The sequence below is a fragment of the Lagopus leucura genome, unplaced genomic scaffold, assembly GCF_019238085.1.
Source record: "Lagopus leucura isolate 7727_CA_CO unplaced genomic scaffold, USGS_WTPT01 Super-Scaffold_73, whole genome shotgun sequence".
Classification (NCBI taxonomy): Eukaryota; Metazoa; Chordata; class Aves; order Galliformes; family Phasianidae; genus Lagopus; species Lagopus leucura.
In genome coordinates, this window is record NW_024962252.1 from 92473174 (window position 1) to 92495312 (window position 22139).

Below are 22139 nucleotides of genomic sequence, written 5' to 3' on the forward strand. Positions count from 1 at the left end.
GAAGGCCCACTCATCTATAATTATTCCAAACATTGGCATTTATTATGAAGTGATCTCAAAGTGCTTTTAACACAGTTTTAGCTCTAATTCCACACTGAGTGTTCACTAGAGCTTTATAGTTACAAATTCATACGTGCAGAGGACTTAATCCTGCAATGCACTGTTTAATAACGCTTGAAGATGAAAGCAGCTGAAACCTTTCAGCATTGGTGGTAAGAGTATAATTCTGCCAAGCCTTACTCATGCAAATAATCTTTATCCTTATGACTGATAACATTGACTTGGCTTGTCAATTAGCTATTAAGTGGCTAATGGCTTGTAGTGATCTGCTCAAATTTGCTCCAAGTCTGACAGAAACAGCTATAGGACTTCCATCTTATCCATGCTAACAGAGGGTAAAGAACAGGTATATGTAGTATATCACCTTATAGCCTAGCAACGTATCTTCACAGAACTGGATGCAAAATGTACTGTGACAGTACTATATGGGTACCTGCCTTTATTTGAATACTTCAACCAAATTATCTGTATTTTCTCTATTAAAATCACCTATCGTTGTCATTAGGAAAAGAACAGGACACATGTACCACTGGATATTCTCCATCATTAAGTTAATTATCTATCTATGGATTGTGTAGTAGCTTAATTTTTCTTGTGCTACCGATAGTCCCACTCAAAGAAGTGCAACATGAAGGGTTTTGTCTGTGTTGTTCATTGGCTAAAAAGTGATGTGTTTGGGACTGTTAGAGCTTCTCTGGTGAATATTTATTTAGATTGGGGGGAAAAAAAGAAATTGGTATTACTTGAGGGAAAAAAAAATAGCTAGAACTTTCGTTTAAGATTACAAAAGAAGGCATTGCTTAATCCCTGAAGTAGGAAATTGCTTTTCTTCATGATCCATTGCTTTCATACTGTTTCTGGCTGCTGGTGCTGAAGAAAAGAAAAACTGTGTTCTCCTTATGTTCTCACTGTATCTACTTTCTTATCCTCTGTGAAAACTTTACTGTTAATTTGTTGCTGAAGTAAATAAAGGGAGGAGGGAGCTTGGGCTATTTTGTCTCAAACGGGCTTCTGAAAATATGGAAGCAAAGCAAAAGTGTATGCAGGAAACAGAAAAATGAAATTAATGATTTGAAACAGTAAATCAAAGCTGAAGACGTGTGGTTTTTCTGTTCTTCGGGTTGCTGGTATAAGCTTACACCTAAATTGGGCAGTGTGCTCCCAGAAGATGAATGTAACTAAAGAGTGCCTTTCCTTCTGTTCTGATCTCGTATGTACACAGGCAGACAGTAAGTTATAACAGAAACAAAAGGCATAGCTGGCTGAAAATTATGCTAACTTGTTTCATTTTGCTTAGAACTCTTTTTTTTTTTTTTTTTTTTTTTTTTTTTTTTTTTCTGTTAAAGCACCTATTGTTTTAATTGCTTCTAATATGCATTATGAAATTATGGCATGTTACAGCTCAGGGCTGGAAAATGCTAATGGACTGTAGCTAGGGAATGATAATTTAACTTCAGAAGTTGGAGCATTTAGTTAGCGATTCTCTGCTATTGTCAGGACAGGTCACGGAATGCATTTTAAAGTAATTAAAACTTAGCAGTTGCAGTTTATATTTTTTCCTTTGTAACAGCAGAAATTGTGTTTTCCTCTTCTACTAACAGTGATTCCTGCTTCTTATAATTATCTGATTTTTTTTAATTTGTTTTATCCATTTAGTCTTGTAAATTAATCAGAGGTTATGCTAGCAAAATAGCAATTTGAAAATAATTATCAGAGTGAGTTTTTGATACAATGGAAAAGGAACGTGTAGGTTTTATTTTGAGGTTTTGCTTGTGCTAGCTAGATGAGGAAAATAGCAAGGCCACACCATATGCCCAATAAAAGCTTCATTAGAAAGACATTAGCAGAGTAATCCAGGTTAGTCTGTGGTTTATTTTATTTAGAATGTAATAAGCTAAGTTCATTAGTTTGCAGACTTAATGTTTTCTACTGTACCTCAAAGCAACCAGTAACAATTCCGCTGAGACTCCGCAGATCTCACTGACACCTGTCAAGATAAACACATAGCTCTCTGGGGGAATCATCTTGGCAACATAACTGAGAAAATCTGGAAGAAAGTAAGTCTTTCATACACAAAAGAGTGTCACACGTTGTAAACTTTATTAATGATTTTTCGCTTGCCTCTGAGGTCATATATCTCTCTTTAAAGAAGGAGGAAAAAAGTCAAATCAATCTCTGAAGAATAAATATTTTGGAATGTACAATACTGCATTTGGAATGTATTTTAAAGAACTTGAAGGATATAGAATAATTATGCAATTTGAATTGAACCTCAGAAAGGCTGTCTAAGACCAGCAATTGAATTCTGCATTCCCCCAGGGCTAATATATTAGATTACAAGGATTATTGTAGTGACAGTATTTTTGCCACTGCATTTAAGATTGTCAGCATTTCCATTTTAAACCTGCATGTTCAGAGGTTCATAACTCAGCTATAGACATTTTCTTGGCACTACAAGCAGAGTTTCTGCAGAATGATGATGCATTTTCTTTAAAACAAACAAACAAAAGGCTTAAAGCTAAATAAGTATTTGGACACTTTAAAGTTATGAATGCCAGAAGTTAATGGTGTCCTCTTACAATTTTGCATTTAACTGTGGTCATTTCTACATCCGATCTGTAACAGTACAGCTGTCTGGGATCTGAAGCAGTGTGTTGATGAGTGGACAAAATGATAGCAAGGTATTCCTTACCATTTTCTTTCTGTTAAAATTGACACAGGACAAATATGTTTAAGGAAGGCAGTGGGGTGGGACTCCACCATACATCGTCTTCTTTTCCAAGGACTAGGACAGGGGTAATAATCACGAACCAGGTTGGAAGGCACCTTAGAAATCATATCAGGAAAATATGCTTAAGAATGTATGAGTTGGAAGGATCTCACAGACCATCCAGTTGCAGCCCCTTGCTTTTAGCAGGGTCACCTACCACTAAAGCCTCATCCAGTCTGGTCTTGAAAACCTCCAGATAGGGCATCCACAGCTTCTCTGAGCAAGTTGGTTCAGTATCTAAACATCTTCCAAATAAACAATTTCTTCCTAATGTGCAATTTAGAGGCTCCCTTTAAGTACTGGAAGGCCACAATGAGGTCTCCCTGCAGCTTTCTCTTCTTCAGGCTAACAAACCCAACTTTCTCAGCCTTTCTTCACAGAGATGTTCTAGCCCTGTGATGATTCCTGTGGCCCTCCTCTGGGTGTGTTATAATAAGACCATGTCTCCTGACTGTTCTTAGCTTTAGTCATTCCATCATTTAGGTCTCTCCCTTGTACCTGTGGGCTTCCCACCAAAGAAAAGATGATCATCTTTCTATTGCAAGCTCTTCAAATTCAATTTCCCATCTTAGGGCCATCGCACTTGGAATTTAGTTTTAGCTTGGTCCTGATGTGGCACTTAATATCCCAGCTGTTATGTAAATCATAACAGGAGCTACACAACAACCAAAAACACAGACTTCTCTTATTTATGGAGATCTTTATAAACAAATACGTTTCACTTATTCTTTGTATGCTGTACTGGACGCAGAACAGCGCCACTCTGGGTTCTGTTATTGGCATCTACCACAGATCTCATCAAACATCATGTTGACTAATTTGCAACTTAGAGTGGGTTTTGTTGTTGTTCTTCTTTGGTTGTTTGGTTTTTGTCCCTGTCCAGAGCACTTGCTCATTTCCATTTAGTAGCATTTAAGCTGCAGTCAAGGATCTCCCTGTCCTGCAGCAATGCAATGCCAATTCCTGTGGCAGCACTGGTAGAAATCAGAGGCTTCTGCAAGTTCTGCAGCTGTCTAATTGCCTATAGAATTAAGTTCTAGTGCAGTAGTCCGCAGAGAATATGAGTATAACCTGCCCTGTTTTGTACAGGACAATGAATTTCTTAAATGTCTCCATGTATATACATGTGGATTTGGCCTTAATTCCCATGGCTTTGTATTGGAATGAAAAGGGGAACCAAGCCAAAGTGTTAGCACCCTTTGTGCAAATTCAGACAAAAAAATTAAAACACAAAATTGAATGGCATTACAGCATTGGCAGCCAGCAAAAGACAACTCCAGTGGAATATGAGCCATCCTCCTGACAGCAAGTCAAAGCAGGGCTAATGCAAGGAACGGTGCATGGACTTGGCAAAGTGCCCTGCAGACTGATGGACCAACCAGGGTGATTTCAAACCAAGAGGGAGCTTCCTTTCAGAGTCAGCTCCTTGTTAAAAATGCTCTCCAACCAGTCCCTTTTATTCTAAACTGAAAGGATGTGGCTTATGAGTGGTTTTGGTAGGAAGAAACAAAATCAGCTTGCTTTTGACAACAAGGAATAGAAAGAGATGATTGCTGTCTTTATTCATGCAGAGTCAAGAAACATTTAATATGAAGATTTAAGCCTATTTGGATGAACAGATTTATGGTCAGAAAGATTTATTAGCTGTGGAGGGATTTATTTTTTTACAATACATAGAGAGAAAATACCCATGTTACAAGGAAAGCAAACTAAGTATTTCCATTGTCAACTTTTTTTATATTATATAATTTATCTACAAAAAAAAAAAAAAAAAAAGAAAAGCTAGATTACTACCAAACGTTAGATTTTCTGTGCATTTTATAACTACACAAATACTCCATCTATCTCTCCTAGAATTATGCTTTTACTTTCCAAGTCTCCAAGTAGTTCATATGATAAACTGTATTGGCTTCCTTTCCAAAGTAAAGGGTTCCTGCCCTTTCCCTAAATTACGTGGATTTAGGACACAAACTGGCTGTGATTCTTATTCTCTGGTGACGGGCCTGAGTTCTGCATCTTGCAATTCATTGGCTTTTAAAATAAGCACTTTCTCCAGTTTAAAAGAGGAAAATTAACACTTTAAATGGAAAATGCGACATCTGTAGTGTTGGAAGATCCTGGCTAAAGGTCCTGAAAGTCATCAGAGTTCATAGCAATAACTGCTGATAGGTTAAACCTGATAGCTTGCACATTTTCTCCAATTTACTGTCTGTCAGACATAAGAACATAAATTCTTTCCTGCTTAATTGCAATCACAGTTTCCATAAGTTTTGAAATGAAATGTGATTCCATCCATAGCAGCAGAGAAATGCTACAGTAGGAAAACACAGGAAATGTGTTAGAGTGTTCATTGAACAGCATTCTCTGTAATACAAACACATGTTTCTAGAGCTTTTTTCTATCCAAATTTGCTACACGTATTTGAACGTCAGGAGTTTATGCCCAGAAGTTGCAGTATAAAGTGTGGGGTTTCATCTCTGGTGAACAGAGATGGGCAAAGAAGTCTGCTTGTATAAGAAGGCACTTAACCTAAAGTAGCCCTGAATTTAACTGACAACTTCTGCCAGCCTAAGGCACGGTCTGCGCTGAAGCTTTGCTGGTGTTGCCAAGTTGTTTATCTTAACTGATGTAACTATATTGACAAGAATCGGGATGTAGGCACATAAAGTTGTACCAGCAAGAAATAGTCCATTTTATTCAGTGAAATAATGCAAATTATACTCGTGGAAGTAGTCGTTTTGTTTTTGTAAGTCTTAGTTGGGAGCATTTGGCATTTATAGGATAATGGCATAGCTCAGTAGAAGAAGCAAGGAAAAGATGCCTTTGTACAATTAAGGACATTCTTGCTCATAAACCTAGGCAGCTACTGGTATTAATAGAGCACTTGGTAGAGATAACTTGATTAAAAGTCACATTTACTATCCATGTGACCTGCATAGGGTAAGTGTTAAATGGGGTTAAAACAACTCCATTAAATTAGCTTCACTGAGCTAAGGTTTGGGCACATTTCCAAAATGCCGAAAACTACCGTGTGATCACTGTAGTTTATTGTCACAGCTTATTTGCTATGCCTCTAATAGGACATTTATTTGTTTACCCAAACTCCACTTACTGCCTTTCTGTTCCTCTTCTTTCTTCTTTGGGTGAGGCCTTCACAGCCTGATACCACAATATGATCATGGTGGATACACGATTCCGTGCCCTTGGGAATTGCAGTCAGATTATTTCAACTTCAACTAGTCCTCAGCTAACAGAGATTCAGACTCACTCTTATGTCAGCAGGGGGTAAAAAAGAAAGTATTTTAAATAAGAAAATTATTTGTGCTTAACATTGGTTTTCATAGTGTTTACTTGCAGATGCTTTCAACTTTTACTTTTCATTAAAAAGCTTAACTCTGAGTGCTAAGGCTACCAGTTAAGAGTTCTAAATAAAACATGAAAAGAGCAGAAGTATCTTACCGCCAAGATTTGCTTCAAATTAGAAAGAAGTGCTTGTTACAAAAAAAAAAAAAAGCCCTAATCAAGAAAGGATTTTATTTCCTCACTTTTCCTTCTTTTGCTTTTCTGTTCCCATCCTTCTTTTGCTTTCATGCACATTTAATTCTTCAACCTCCTTTTCCCTTTCTGTTATCCTTCCCATCATCCATCTTCTTGTGTATTTTCCACAAATTCTTTCTCCCCGTTTCTTACCCATGTCCTGCATTAGATCACCTTTTGCTTCCTTGAAACTTGGATAGTCTCCTCATTTATTTCCATGGTTCAGAGTGCAGAGCCAGGAAAATGCCAAGTGTCATTAAAATTAGAGAGTACATTAAAATTAGCACATATAGGAGCACATGGCCAGATCTAGAAAAAGATGCCTACTTAGGCTTGTGCCTCCCCATTCACATTTTCGCCAAGTAACTAAATAAGATGCCTAAGTAGGGTTTTGGAGATTGGCTTTTGTGTCCTCAGCAGCAAAATAATCCACCAATTTAGAAGCCCCTAAATAGCATTTAACACCATGTAACACCTAAAAATCAAGGAATTACAGAAACACACAGAAAAGACCATTAAGATCAGTGTGTCCAATGCTAACCCATCCCTACCATTTTCATTGTCATGTCCCTCAGTGCCATGTCTCCATGGTTCCTGAGCACCTTGAGGGATGGTGACTCTACCACCTCCCTGGGCAGCCTGTGCCAGTGTATCACTGCTGTTCTAGAGAATTATTTTTTTTCCAGATATACAATCTATCTAATGAAAAGGAAAAAGAACTGCTCTAAGTAGTCTCCAAGCCAAAATTTGAACTGGAAACCTTAGTGGCAATTATGTGTGTGCACTGCGTAAATATACATTTAATAATGTGGGCACTTTAACACTCTTTTTATCTTCAATTAAATATTAAATTTAGTACTTCTGAAGTACGTAAACATTTTATTCATCTGTCCTTGGTATTTAAATACTTTATACCTTTATACTTCATACCACTGTGATGGAGGAGGCAGATTGAGTAAACACTTAGATGAAAGTACTCAGGCAACAAATGTACCTAATAAGACAAAGAATACGAAGACCTGCGGTTGTGTCCACACCAAAGCTTGGATTTTAGTTCAACAAGCTAAGCTTAGGTTGGAAGGATTCTGTACAAAGATCCGTTGTAAGGCTACAACTAACAGGAACTGCACAGCAAAGCCCTGCCTTCCTGGATGCCAAAAGGGAAACTCCCACTGAGCAGTAGCAGAACAGAGCTCATGATGGGGGCCTTAAAAGAGCCAAGCAGGAGATGGCCTAAGGAGGATTTGCCAGCTGAGATTCACTGTGCCAACTGTACTGTTACACGGCTGGCAGTACAGCTTCCTATTGCAGGAAAGTTATGTCTTTCAAAATATTGTAGGCTGTCTGCTGTCATTAAGAACAATCAGTTAACTACTGCATGCTTCTAAAGCAACTTGCCAACAGTTTACCAAAAACCTGGTTCTGGTGACTGAAGTATTTTGTTTTCTGAGTCAGATTCAAAGAAAACAGTGGTATGTATGGATAAGTTTCCTAATGTGCATTACTTGCAGGAACAATAAATAGACTTCGGGGGCTTGAATTTTAGCGGAGCTGGCAAATCTAGGCTGTGTTTCTTCGAGGAATTATTTGAGAGATTTCATTGTATTGGATTTTGTTTTTAAACCATGAACTGTTTTACTGGGGTTTTGCTGTTGGTTGGTTGGTTGTTTTGGTGGTTTTTGTTTGTTTGTTTGTTTTTTGGAGAGGTGACAGTGCGCAGCAGTTGCAGGCTGATAAGTTGGAAATGTGAGATTCTCATTTCTTTTGAACAAAGGCTTCCCAAAAGCACAGGTGGGAGAAGTCCCTGAGTTTCTTATGCACTGTCTTGCTGTTTTGCAGGCCAGCACTGGGTTAGCGGGGCAGAACGTGCACTTGTACGAAGCCCGGGAAAGGTTTGGGTGCTAAGGCTGTTGGTTAATCCGTTTGTTTGTTTCCCTGGAGTGCTTCCATCGTTGCATGAAGGGTTTTTACAATTTGCCCCAGTGCCTCTGCTCTACTTGCAGACGGACGATGTTTCCAGCCTGGGGATGGAAATCTGCATCCCCTCGGGGCAGGGTGGGGGCTGCAGCCGCTTTCTCGGCTCAGCTCGGGGTTTTGGGGCTCTCCTCTCGCTCCAGGAGAATGACCCTTGCTGGGCTAAGCAGAGCACGATGAAAAGCTTTTCCTCTCCTACAGCCTCCGCGGCTGAGTAAGGGTTGCAACTTCAGATCGCATCCGCGCAAATTAGAAAGTACCTCAGCAAACAGCAGCGGTTTTGCGTTTGAAATGAATGCGAGGGGTATAAAGAAAGAAAGAAAGAAAGAAAAAAGGCATTTTCACACCCACCCCTCGCCCTCTCCCTTTCACGCATCCGCACCCATGATCTCATGCCGCCGAAGGCATGGCACGGGATTACGGGAGGCTGGGAGCGGCAGCGTGTGGCTCTCACACCCTGTTGTGCCCAGGTGCGGTACTGCAGGGGCTGCGTTGCTCCGCGCGGTATCGCCCCGCACGGCGGCGGGGGCTGAGGCGGCCCCTCCCGCTGCGGTGGGGGCGAGGCGGCGGCGAGCCCCGCAGTCGGGGGTGGGGTGGGATGGGGGGGGATCGACAATGGGGACGTTTCCTAACCCGGTTGGTGGCGGCGGGCGGCAGTAAGGCAGGGAAATGAAATAAAATAAACCAAAACACTCCACCCCCCCCCCCTCCCCCCCCCCCCCCCCCGAGCCGAAACTCTTTGTTAGGCGCCATGTGTGTCATTAGCGGAGAATCAAAGCCGCTGCTTGAAAAGACAGAGGTACCGTCTGATGGGTGAAGTTTAGGTCAATTTAAAGACCCGAAATCGTTCTTTCTGAGAAGAAAGCGGGCTTTTGAGACGTTGCCACAGGGGAGCTTTCCTCGTTCCGCGGGGCGGCCGTCCGCCCGTGTTGTGCCCGAGCCGCCTTCTGGCAGCTCCGGAGCGGAGCGCGATTGTGTGGGAGCTGAACTCAGCCTCCCTCCTTAACATAGGCTCGTCCTCTGCATTGCATCCAGGCTTCAGTGATTTGCTGTTTGGAGACTGCAGATTTGCATAGCCCTGCTCTTCGCGAGCGTGGTTATTTTTCTTTTCTTTTTTTTTTTTTTTTTTTTTTTTTTTTTTTTTCCCAGCTTCTTTCATAAGGGTGCACTATTCTCCCTGAAAACGTCCTCGGGTATTACTGTCAGTAGTCAGAGAGCCGAGCTTGCCGGAGCAGCCCGCTCATTGTCTGGGTGCGAGTGTGCGTGTGTGTGTGCGTGTGTGTGAGAGCGGGTGTGCGTGTGCACGCCGCTCCGAGGGGCTCAGCAGTTCGGAGATGAATGGAAGGAAGAGCAGCAGTTTGATTTTTCTCCGCTTTCCCAGCGCCGGCTGATGGAGTGGCATCCCCTTTTTTCTTCCTGAGCAGAAATGTGGCACCGTTGGTTACCCCGCGGATTTCTGAGGATGGGGGAACGCTTGGCGCTCTCGTAAACCTTTGCAACTGTGGAGTGTTGTTAATGAGCGGCGGCCCCGGGAAAGCTGAAACTAGCGATTGCCTGAGCGCGGGGCTATTCCTCTCTTCCACCTCTTTGCCAAGGCTCTCACCTGCCTGGATTCTCCGCCTCTGACTATGTCTCGGATTGTTTTGGGTAGAAGAAGACCAGGAGAAAAGGATCCCCGGCAGCTTTCCCACAGGGAAGAGATGGCTCGCCTGGTGCCGTGAGCCGACGGCCCCGGCTGCGTGTGTGCGAGCGCTCCCGCCCAAAGTTTGCCTCCTTCGCCGCGGCTGCCGCTCCCCCCGAGGCCGCCGCGCACCGAGGATGGGGGGGTTGCTCAGGGGCAGCCCCGAGCCGGGCCCCGCCGGCGGCAGCGGCGGCAGCGCTGGGGGCCGCCTGGCGCTGCTCTGGATAGTCCCGCTCACGCTCAGCGGCCTCCTTGGGGTGGCGTGGGGAGCCTCCAGCCTGGGCGCTCACCACATTCACCATTTCCACGGCAGCAGCAAACATCATTCAGTGCCTATCGCTATCTACAGGTCACCGGCTTCCTTGCGAGGCGGACACGGTGGGTTCGGACACGCCGCTCGGTTTCTTGTGGGGCGGGGTGGGCGCCCGGGCCGTGCCCGTCCCGCTGCTCCCGTCGAGGAGCCGGCGCTGGGACTTCCCCCGGGGACCGCGGTGTCCCCACGCTGCTTCCCCGGACCCTCTCCGCCGCGGGGCATCCGCAGCCGCTGCCCCTAGCCAGGAGAGCCCCGGCCCTCGCCCCCCGGTGCCCCCCGCCCCAGCCGGGGGTGCCAGACGAGCGGGGCGGGCGGGGCTGCGTCCTGAGGAGAGGGGCAGGGCAGGGCCGGGCCGGGCGCTTAGGGACCCGGCGGGGAGCGAGGGGCGGGGAGGGAGTCCGTGCGCCGCTGAAAGCGCTGCGAGGATCGAGTCCTTCCCATTCGTTACCTTGGTGGAAAGTCGATGAACTAAGGCAGAGGTCAGCTAATTATGCAGGGGATCGGGAAATAAGCTGTTCATTGCCCGCTGTCGTGGTCCGGAGAGGGACGGAGACTAAAAAAAAAAAAAAAAAAATTCCTTTATGGTGTAAATGCTCAAGAATTACAGTCCTATGACACTTAGTTTCTGAAGTGATGGGAAGCTGCTTTGGTTTTCTTTTAAACAGCGCTGTTACAGTTTTTCTTTTTGCATATCTACTTAGACGAACCTATACATAAATGTATGTGAAATAGACATGAGTATGCTCAGCGTTGCTTTAAAAGAAAGCTAAGCACCAGACTGTGTTTTAGGGATTTAAAACCAAAGCCTCCCTTTGTCTCCGAGGGAGGGGAAAAAAAGATAAAGAAAAACCCGTGTTGGCTTCTGATTAGGTTATACAGCTTCATTCCTCTTCATTTTCTCTTCTCGCCTTGCTTCATTTGCACGATCATGCGATGTCATTTACAAGATTTGCAAAGTGAAAACCGGATCTCCTGCTTAACCTTTGCATCTCTGGGCGAGGTGACCCAGTTGTGGGCACGAAGTAGTTAGGATTCAATGGGTTGGGTTGGTGTTGTTTTTTTTTTTTCCCCAGTGATTAACAGTGCCAATTGGAAGATGTGATTGCATTGTTCACCTGAATATTTCTTTTGTGTGCCAAAGACCCCTCAGTGGTAAACTGCCAAAGAGGCAGAATGTACAGAAATGACTCTTCGGGAGCATCTTGTTAATTAAAAAAGAAGTTAGGTGGCTGGGCTAATCCAAAAGAGAGAGGGACAGAAATTCAGGCCACCACTCTCCGCTGTAGTGTGTTCAGGCAGCACAAGACTGAGAATGCTGCATGCTTTGTACTGGATGTTCTTAAAGAGGAAAATTAGAGATGTATGTGTGCACAAACACATATATACTTACTGTTTTTTGGAGTTCTGTACATCTGGGGATATCATTTTGTGGCTTGCTGGTAATTTGAGGGGAGGCTAAAACAGTGAGGGGAAAAGAAATGTAATCATATAAGTACCAGCCATAATTCTGTAGAATGTGTTTTAAAATCCTACCTTCTGCCAATTTTTAAAAACGTTACCTTGACCTAGTCAAAGGATAATGGTGCAGAAAGGCAACTCTTGGAGGAAATGAGTCTTGTTAAGGGAAATGAAAGATGAAGTGGTGGAGCTGACATGTAGGGACTTCATAGGGAAGCCCAGGAGCCTCTCCAGAAGTAGCTGATTTTACAAAATGAAAGACGTTACATGTCATAAGAAGGTATTTCAGAGCCTTTACCTGATAACTCTAAGTGTCCTTGATTTTCCGTGCTTATCAGAAGCTCTACAATTGGGTGGCATTTTAAAACATCTAATTCCTTCCATTATTAATTCTAAAGAGAGGTGTTCTCGTTTTCTTCTATGAGCTTGGCAGGAACATTTGTCTTTATGGCTGAGCAGGGTTAGATGCAGCTCCTGTGGAGTCCATCGCCACATTTCTGAGCATCAGTCGGAGAGCACTGAGTGAAGGGCTGCTTATTCGTCACCCTGACATCAGAGGGCACTTCTGCAGAGTCTCAGCCCATGCGGGTTTAGCATGAGCTTGTATCCTGGCTTGTATCCTTCAGCACCCCTGGCTTCAGCATGAGCTCCATTCAACATTAACTTCATTCAGTTTGAAGTTTTTCCATTCCAGTCTAACGCGAATGCACATAAAGGTTGCAGTCTTTGCCGTGACCTCCTGCCTGCCTTTTTGTTGCTTTGCCAGTTTTCTGCAGCATGGTACCTATTACAGGTTGAAAAGGTCTTCTAGGGTAGGTCAATTAGTCAATCCCCTGAAAACATCACACTCTAATGTTACTAGTCGGAGGTGTTGAAAGAAGGAGAAACGATCACTTTTCCCAGCCATTCAATAAATGTCACCACAGTGCTCAGACATCCACTCCTTCCTCCTCTACCCCTGGCACCAGCTAGCACTACCACCCCCATCTGCTCAGCTTTGCTTTGCTTTTCTATTCTTTCCACTTTCCTTCAGCCAACCCTCTTCTAGCTAATAGTATAAGCAAAGCCAGAAGCCTGGTGTGGCTGGATTTTTGCCACTTCTTTTGACAAACCAAACCACAATCTTGCTGCTAACACTCTCTTCAGGTAAATTTGCTGGGGATTTGCTTAGTAGCATGAACTCATGTGGTTTTAGCTGTCAGTGTTGTGCCTCAGAGAGACAAACAGGATACTAACCAAGCAATTAGCTCATCCTGTTACATAAAAAGTAGTTCACCACATAGTTTTTTTTTAATATTTAAAAGTAAAAATTAAACATCTTTCAAGTAGGTTTTTTTTTTTTTGCTGCTGTTTTTTTTTGGTTATTTTGCTTAGCCTTCTGACTCTCATTAAACTTGGAAAGGTGACAGATGGCTGAAGGAATCAAGAGTTAAAGCATAGGAATAAATAGGAAAATGACTCTGTGTTGTGGCAATATGCAGAGAAATGCAGAGAAGTAAGAAAAAGAATAATATTCACAAATGTAAGTCCTGGGCTGCTCAGTTCTTACCTGCAGCACGCAGGCCATTTGGTGATCTATGTTCCTGTCTCCTTGCTTTAAGAGGAAGGTTATTGCTTTTGTTGTAGGTTATGTGGAGTGAAAATTGCACGTTGAATGAGGAAAAATGTTTAAGCATTTAGCTGTACAGGTGGCTGGCGTCATCCTCATTCACCTTCCTTCCTACAAATGCCTCTTTGGTCTCTAGTCAGTTGGGCCTTTTGTTGTCCCCCAACTCCTTGTTCAGTCACCAAATGACAAGTATGAATGGCCATTTATTCTGGCTGTTTCTTCTCTCTGTGTCTCAGGTTGTTGTGCAGGTGGTTTTCTGATGAATGTAAGTTGATTCTATATATATATATATATATATATCTGGCAAATATATATATTTGCTAGAGCAGGAGCCAGGAGGTGAGTAATGAAATGTGCATGTCGGTTTGTGCTTGTGCTTGGAAAGAAAAGGCAAAAATGAGGAGGGAATAGGATCTGTGTGCTCACAGCAGAACAGCTACAGATGAATTATATGCATAGGGGCGGTGCATCAAAGGGCCTGGGTTAACATGGGGCCACAGCAGGTCTGACATGGTGAGATCTATGGCCAAGATGTAGGCCACTGGCTTAGGAGGAGTGGGGGGAGTCCAAAGTGGAAGGGATAACGTACTGGGGGCAGTTGTTAATAAAGTAGGAGTTTGGTGCTGGGATGTATTTGGGACCTTTGTGGTGGAAAGATTTTAAGCAGCTGAGCAGAGGAAGTGAAGAAGTGTTTCAACAGCAAAGTTCCTGAGCAGGAGGAAGGGTTTGTAGAAAATGCGGGCTTAGGGAAAAAGAGTTAGCTGTGGGGTTTCAGAGGTGACAGCTGATGCTGAGCACAGGAATTGTGTGTTACCATTGCACATATCCTCACTAAGTGTTTTCTACCCAGAACCTGATGAGAAAGCAAGAATAAGCACACAGACCTCCCACTTCTCAGCTAAGCCGCTTTCTTCCACTCTCTGCTTTGTCACTACTGCTGAAGTTGGTGTGCACTACATACATCCAAACTGTGTCCACTTAGAGACACTTCTGTAACAGAGTCACCAGCCCAGCCTTACTGACATGTCAGATTGTGAGCTGGATCAGGCAGCCCTTGTTCAGTGAAGATGCTCATTGAACTCCCCAGGAGCTTTCAGTAAGAATAGCAGAGTCAGAATTGCAACACTGCAGTAAAGTCATTTGTGCTACTCTAATGAAGAACACAATCAAAGCAACTTTGAAAAATCTGCCTAGGAAGTATAGGTAGCATTTTATCTGTGTAGGAGAATGGTAAGGAAAGACTTACTAACGGGAAAATATCCTTTTATAGCCTTTTTATTTTTTTTCATAGACTGGAATTGCTATGTCTGCCTGTAATTATAATAAAACAAATATTTTAAGGATGAGTGTAAATGAAATGTCATTTCCCAGTTAGAATATGCTTATCATGTTGCAGAAAAGGGTTATGTTTTGATTAAGACACCAAATGTAAATGTTTCCAGATGTTCAAGCATTGTTGCACAACGTAGTATTAGAGGTAGAAGTGAAAAAGTCTCATCATTGTGTTTTAATTGCTTTTTAAAAAGAGATCTTTCTGTTAATGTTTTGGGTTTTTTTTCTTCTTTAAAATGTGCTTCTATATCACAAGCTTCTTATTTTATATCTTCTTTTCATTCACGAGTTTCCAAATACCTCCTGGTTCTCCTACTCTGAATACTTCTTATACATAACTGAGGCATTTCCATATTTTAAGACTGTAAAGCATAGCAGCTTTCTCCACATCTTTAAATTACATAAATTTTATATCTCCTTTCAAAATTTCCAATATACCCCTATCAGTTATTATCCTCATCAGCTGCCGAAGTATTAACATCAGTTGGAATAAAATGAATAACAAAGCAATTTCAGTGTATAACCAAGATGTTATAATTGCAATATAATCAAAAGAGTAAGGCAAAGCAAACAGGGATCACAAAAGAGAATAAGTAGAAGAGCTTACCCTTGGGTTGAGCTCACTAGAAGATATCAAAGAGGAGGATCTCCAGAAGAGATCCTTCCCCTCTGGTAGCCAGCTCTTAAATAGGTCCAGGAGGGGTGGAGCCTGGCTCCACCCCTTCCGGTAGCACAGGTGAATTGCCTTCACCTGTGCTCCTCTGGCTGACTCAAGGCTCACCTCAGGTGATTAATCAGAGGTTCAGGCCATGACTCAGCAGTTCCCATACATTCAGTCAGCATAGTGGTTAATTGGCAGTGCAGTTAGATATGCAAAATAGGAAGTGTGGTTTCTATATTATTATTTCTGTCAGTATGGCTTGTCAAAGAGGCATACAGTCTTGAGCAGTATTGCAGACAGTCTGGAGCACTATAATCAAAAGTGGAATGCTGCTCATGGATTTCTGATAAGCATCTTTATACAAGCCCTGCTGCCTTCGTACATGCAGAGCTATTGATTGACTGGGGTGCCTTTACAAGAGCTAAACAAATAACAACACTGTTGTCACTTATCAGTAATGCCACTTTTGCCACAGCCTGTGGTAACCATGTTTTTCCAGATTTAAGCATGTTTCATTGTCTTTTAATCAAATACTGTTTGAAATAAGTTATCAGAAGAAATTAATTTAGCATTCAATAGAGTGTACTTCCCACTGTTTCTAATTTTCAAAGATGGATTTTCACTGATAGCTAGAAGTTTTCTTGGCTTGAAGGGAGATTTCTGTCTCTTCATTTCAATCTGAGGACAACTCTCTAGACTGAACTCTAACTGTCTGAACTCAGTGCCCAGCATGACTAAGGACAAGCAATTCTGAATTCATAATATCTTGTCAGTTTTCTCACACAGAGGATCATTACAGTGTCTAACCATAGGATGCTTGATCATTTTATTTTCAACAGAACCCGTAGGTCAGTTTATTGGAGCCCATTTTGCTGTCTTTTCCTAGGTCAAAGCTTGCAATAGCCCGTAACCTCTTCAGACAACCAACATGACATTTCTGACCTCCTTCCTCTCTTTTTCCAATATCAGTTAATTTATCTCCTTGTTATTAAGTTTAATGTCCTCAGGTCTGCCGCAGTATCTGTAGCAATGTTTTTCCAAGCTAACAACTTCCATTCAAGTTTGTAAATACAGTGTAGGCAGAGCTGATAGATCTTGCTGTGATAATAAGTTGACTTGTGAATGTAGCTGTGATTATAAGTGGAATGAAACAATCTGATTTGATGAAAGAAGTGTATTATAAATAACGGCACAGCTCTGTAAAGTTAGAAGCAACTGACATAAAGAAGAGAAGCCATCTATTTGTCATTTAGACATTTCTTTTTCTTTCCTAATAGCAATATGGATGGCAGAAAGTGATCTGCCTTCCTCTTTCTCATAGTTTTATATATACGTTTGTGTTCAAGCTGTGCACTACATGCACATATATCACATTTTCTTTTAATGAGAAAATGATCTGTAGTGTTAAGATGAAAAACAAAAATGTCTGTAACAATTGGAATTGTTGAAAAACACTCAGTGACAGTATTAATTAACCATAAATGTAATTGGTCAGAACATCATAATCAGTTATTTTCTCCCTCCTTAGTTTACAGGGAAAAATAAGCCTGTTAAAATAAACTGAGAAAGAGAAGTAATGCAGCTGTGAAGCTGGGATAAGCTGGTAGGAAAATGCCATGCATAGGAGCAGTCACTGTCTCTGCTATGGACCTATCATCAGTGAATCACCACAGAAAACTGCAGTTCTGTATTTTCATAAGCGCTAAATTGGCCAAATAGCCTGGATGACTGGTGTGATTGGCTTGTGCACTCTAGACAGAGTAAGGAAAAATGTACTGATACAGTGCATGTGTGGCATCTGTGATCTTGAATCTCAGCAGGCAAGACAAGAGTTGAAGTTGAGACAGGTTCTCCCTACTGAGGTGTGGAATGTGCATACTCTTTATTTCACATATTTCAACTTTAAATGGCACAATGATGTATTTTCCATTTAAATACATAAATGTGTGTTTTCCTAGAGGGCTTGCTGCTCAAACATGGAAACACTGAGGACTTAGCAATTAAAGATTTGCCAAGATCATTCTGTTTTGGGATCTTAGTGGGAGGTGCGCTTAGGCGCCTACTCAGAAATGACATAAGTGTTAGCTCTTTCTTTAGCCACACAACTTCTTCTAAGAAAAACCAAGACAAAAAAAGAAAAAAGGCCAACGTATATCTAAAGCAAGTTAATTACATTCCAGTTGTTTTCTTTTACACCTGTATATCTGCAACTGTGGGCATTGTTTACCTCATCGCTTCTGCTCGTCTACAGTTCTAAAATGAAAGCAGAGTATGACTAGACTTGGAGAAACTGAAAAAAAAAAAAAATCAAAGAAATCATATCTACCCTGAAGAGATGTCAGGTGTAGTCTTAATCCATGTTTGCCTTGCTGAGTCTCTGGAGCTGGCTGACTTCCTCAGTCAGCTCTAGAGAGCCCTGAGAGGCAAGTGAAAACGAAGTGAGGAGAAATGGTCATGGACTTGGCTTCTCAACAGTGACCAATGGAAATGAGAAGAAAGAATTAAGGGCCAAATAAGATACTGTTTCTGACTGTGGGCCTTGTCCTGACTGGTTCCCACTGAGGTCTAGCACATAATTTCCACTGTGTGACCTGATCTCTTGTGCCTCTGTCAAATCTGGTGTCTGTTATACACACTGTGCTTCTGATGTGGTCATCCACCACCAAAAATGGTATTTTAAGCCCTGGATGAAATACTGAATATAATTATGCAAACACATGCATTTTTAAAATTGGTTTAATGCTGCTAGAGGATGTGTTCACTTTATTTCACATGACAAGAGTTATGAGTGAGCTTTCAGTGGATGTAATGAATTGCCACATTTACGGAAAACATATGAGCATGAATTAAATCATACTGTTATTTTGGATTTGGATATTCAGTGCCCACAGAGAAGGGTTTAGGAATTGTGACAAAATAACAGATGTGAGATTAGCTCCTTTGGCTGTGTCTAAATGGATGCATCCTAAAATCTTGGTGCCCCAGTTGGTCAGAGCACACTGCAGCTCTTATCTAGGGCTCGTTCTTCCTCCCATCCTTTTCTCAGAGTAGTTTGTGCTTGCATTTTGCTTTGCCATGGGTTTTATGTCCACCTGAGGCATATACCCCAACCTCGGCATCTGGAGCAGCTCTTAAATACCGCTGCTGAGAATTCTGTAAAATTAGGAATGCTGCGAATCTTCATCTTTGAAAATAAAATGTTAAATCAAGCAAGGTTAAAGAAAACATTATGTAGACAAAGAGAGTGAAAGAGAAATCTACCATTGCTTTATTGCTTGGAAATTTGGCTTTATAAAGTTTCAGGTGTGTGAATTCCCACTGCATGTCCTTTCAATTAGATGACTTTTTTCTAGTAACGTGGTTTAGAAACACACACAACATGCTGTTGTTACAGATTGTTGGTTATAAGGTGCTGTGTATGAGGGTATGTAGGTCAAACACTCATTTCGTCTGTTTTGCCTTCTTCTGAGAGAAAACCAGGCTTTCATCTAATATTGAAGTCAGAACTTTTTTTTTTTTGTAATGGTAATTTTTAACTTTAGTAGAAATCTTCTTACATTAGCCTGTAAACTCTGCCTTCATCACTCAGCACGTGACAGCTTTGGCTGATGTCTGACAGGAATATAGTAAAATGTACTGTATTGCATTTAGAGGGAGAAGTTCATAGAGAAAGAATAGTAATATTTTGCAGCAATAACAAACACTTTTTGTGAAATGCTTGAATGGGTTGATGCACAATACATTGTTAAGCACTGTAGTTAAGCATGCAGATAAGAGGAGTTGCTGGTCCTTTGAGAGCAATTGCAGACTGTAAATATCTAGCTTGGACACTTAAATTTCAGTTTGCAGTTGGTTATGATTTCATAAGTTGTGTAGTTAGCTAAATGAAAATGCGGATTAGACATAAGTATCCAACCTAAAAAAATAAAGAACCTGAGGTCAGCAAAGGCAAGTAATTAAATGTGTTAAAAAAAACATGATACACCTGTCAGATATCTGTAGATGTGGGCATTTGAGGTATGGGGGCAGTTACTAGCGCTGATAAAAATTGCAAGTGACTCAACTCGAGACCATTCAGATCCTTGTGCTCATTGTACTTGTAATATAAAATTCACTGGATGGGGGAATTATGCCTTAGCCTTGAAGAAGGTTTCTGTGTAGTCAGTGTTTCAAGTAGGTTTGACTGGCCCTTGGGCTAGGGACAGATGTCACCATTTCATCACAAGGTCACTGCTGCAGGAGTGGGAAGGGCTCATCCCAAGCTGGTAGAGTGTGAGTAAATTCATGTCAGGAATTTGTGAATATTTTGTTTCTTCAAAATCTTTAAGTTCTTTGCTGGTTATTTGATAATCACTCACATTGCTTTGCTTTCCATTTTCCAAATAGTTTGAATTGGGAAAAAAACTGAAAAAGAATTATATGTGATGTAGGAGTACGTTTACATATGCAAATAGTATATGATGTTAGTTTTGTCTTCTGTAGGTGTCAATTAATTGCCAAAATATCATTAAGAAAAGAGGAAAATGGGGGGAATGGGGAATCTTTATTTCCCAATCATACTTAATTTAAATTTCATGTCTAAGCAGGAGTTGAGTGTTCTAAGCAGTTGAGTGTTCCTGAAATAACCCTGCAGCATCAGAACAGTGGCTACATGAGCCCATGTCCTGCAGAGTATGGGATGCTGCAGCGGAGCTTAACAACAGCTTGTCTGCAATGGTAATTCCTGTTTTGCAGAGAGAAGCTAAGGCACGCTAAATGAGCTACATTTGTGTTCCCTCTTGAATGATTCAAAGATATCAAGTAATGGTCAGATTGGCCGTCTGAAAATTCCCCGTGTGTCTCTTGCACGCCTGCCCATGATATAAGAGACTTATCTGGGGCATGGCCAGCGTGTGTAACACTGTGTTGTCAGTTGGCATAGCTTGAAGCAGGCTCCATGCTGGCTCAGCGTATGCCATGACTCACTCATCCCTTCATAAGCAATTCATTGGCTGATGCTTTTCCCACAGCTATGTGTCAAACAAGAACCAAGTCGGCAGAGGTTAAGGGCTTTTCTGTTCAGCCCTTGCTTGTGCTTGTTAATGAATAGCCATCCAGCTTTTTTTCTGGAGCGCCTAGATTTATCTACCCAAATGTGACAAGGCTCTAATCACCAGTCACACAGCAGCTTGAACTGGGGAGAGGAATTGAACGAAGGCTCGTTGAGTTCCATACTGTTGTTTCTTTCTATTATATTGTGCTAATGCTAAACCATGGTGCCATTAAAACAATGTACTGATTACTGAACAAATGCTGTTTTTCCTTCCTTCGTGCTATTCTTTCTTCCTTCACTGGTCAGTCTGTAGGACTAATGGAACTGATTCAGAGGCAGAGGGTGGAAGTGAGATGTAAGGAACTAGGCAAGGGAAAGAACAGAAAAATGGATCAAGCAGGCAGAGCATAAATCTAAAAAAAAACAAAACCAAAACCAAAAAACAAACAAACAAATGAAAACAAAAAAAAAACAGAAATAAATATTTTTCCAGTGATTATCTGTTTTATTTATTTAACTGTTTGTTATAGGGAATGCTTTCTCAGTTATTTGGTTTGATTTTTGTGGAGCTGCTGCAATTACTGTACATACAGGAAAGACATAAAGTACCAATCTTTGCATATTCTGGTGCACTAAGCTTAGAGCTCCCATGCCTTCCCAGATGAGGCTTGCCTGTCTTTTCATGTCAGTCAAACCCTTCCAAATTCTCCGTCACTGCTTACATTTTTGGGGCCATATGGGGGGCAGTTCCCTTAAATATTGTTCACTACTTGTCTTGAAATTCCAATTGCTTACGGTATGTGACGTCTATTAAGTGAGAAGGGCAGTCATAATGCATTGTAGATTTGAACTGGTGAATTCACATCATGTCATTTTGTTTTACAGATACTGCTTGCCATTTAAATGTATCCTCTACATATAATTGCTCTAGATGTTTGAATGCTGGAGTCGGTAGACTAGAGATTTTCTTTCTGCTCCTTAAACAAATGTGAGTGGAGTGAGCATAGCCTTTGGTGAAAGCATGTCTAGCCATGTTTGAAAGGATTAGTTACTTTCCTGTATTACTTTAGGACTATTAGAATAATTAGCAGTTCATCAGAGTGTTTTCATGAGCCATGATTTGTGAGAATGACTGGGACAATGCTTCCCAGTGTGTTTCGAATCTGTGGGATTTATGTAATGTAATGCCAATAGATGTGAAGAGCCAAGAAACACAGAGGGAAGGTCAGCAGTAACTTTCATAATTCTCTGGTGCTTCTTTTGTTGTTTTAATGATGCTTCATATTGTTTGTGCTTTATTTCTTTTCTTACCATATGCTATGATCTGTAACATTATTTGTTTGGATTATGCTGTTTCGAAATGTCAGTCAGAGGTTGTGTGCCCATTGTGCTAGCTAAGCAGATGGATTGCATAGAAAAAGACAAGAAAGCTGAGGAAATAATTGTTCTCTACTGCTGACAGTACTCTCCAGGGTAGATTTCAAAATAGCTCAAGAGCTGTGTAAAATTAATAAGCCGTTTCTCCTGTATCGAAATCCTCTTTCACATTGCATTGGCAGGAAGGATCTCTGTAGAGAGAGGAGAGGCTTCAGGGAAAATATATGAGAGGGTGGGATTGAGGACTGTGTCCGAAAATCTGGATTTTCCTCTGAGTCCAGTGGGCAATGAGCACCTTCTAACAGCATGCATAAAAGCAGGCGTGTGTGTGGAAT

General features: G+C 41.6%; 1 protein-coding gene across 8 annotated transcripts in view; it reads left to right on the forward strand.

Annotated features, from left to right (window-relative positions):
- The window catches only part of NRXN1 (neurexin 1), a 629457-nt gene that overhangs the window by 362115 nt on the left and 245203 nt on the right, over nt 1-22139 (forward strand). Inside the window, exon 1 of one of the 8 annotated variants that reach the window (XM_042884919.1) lies at nt 10160-10400. The exons of the other annotated variants lie outside the window; for them this stretch is intronic. Within the exon in view, the coding sequence (XP_042740853.1) occupies nt 10160-10400 (241 nt within the window). Of the gene's footprint in view, nt 1-10159; nt 10401-22139 lie in introns of those variants that run through there. 8 annotated transcript variants of the gene reach the window in all.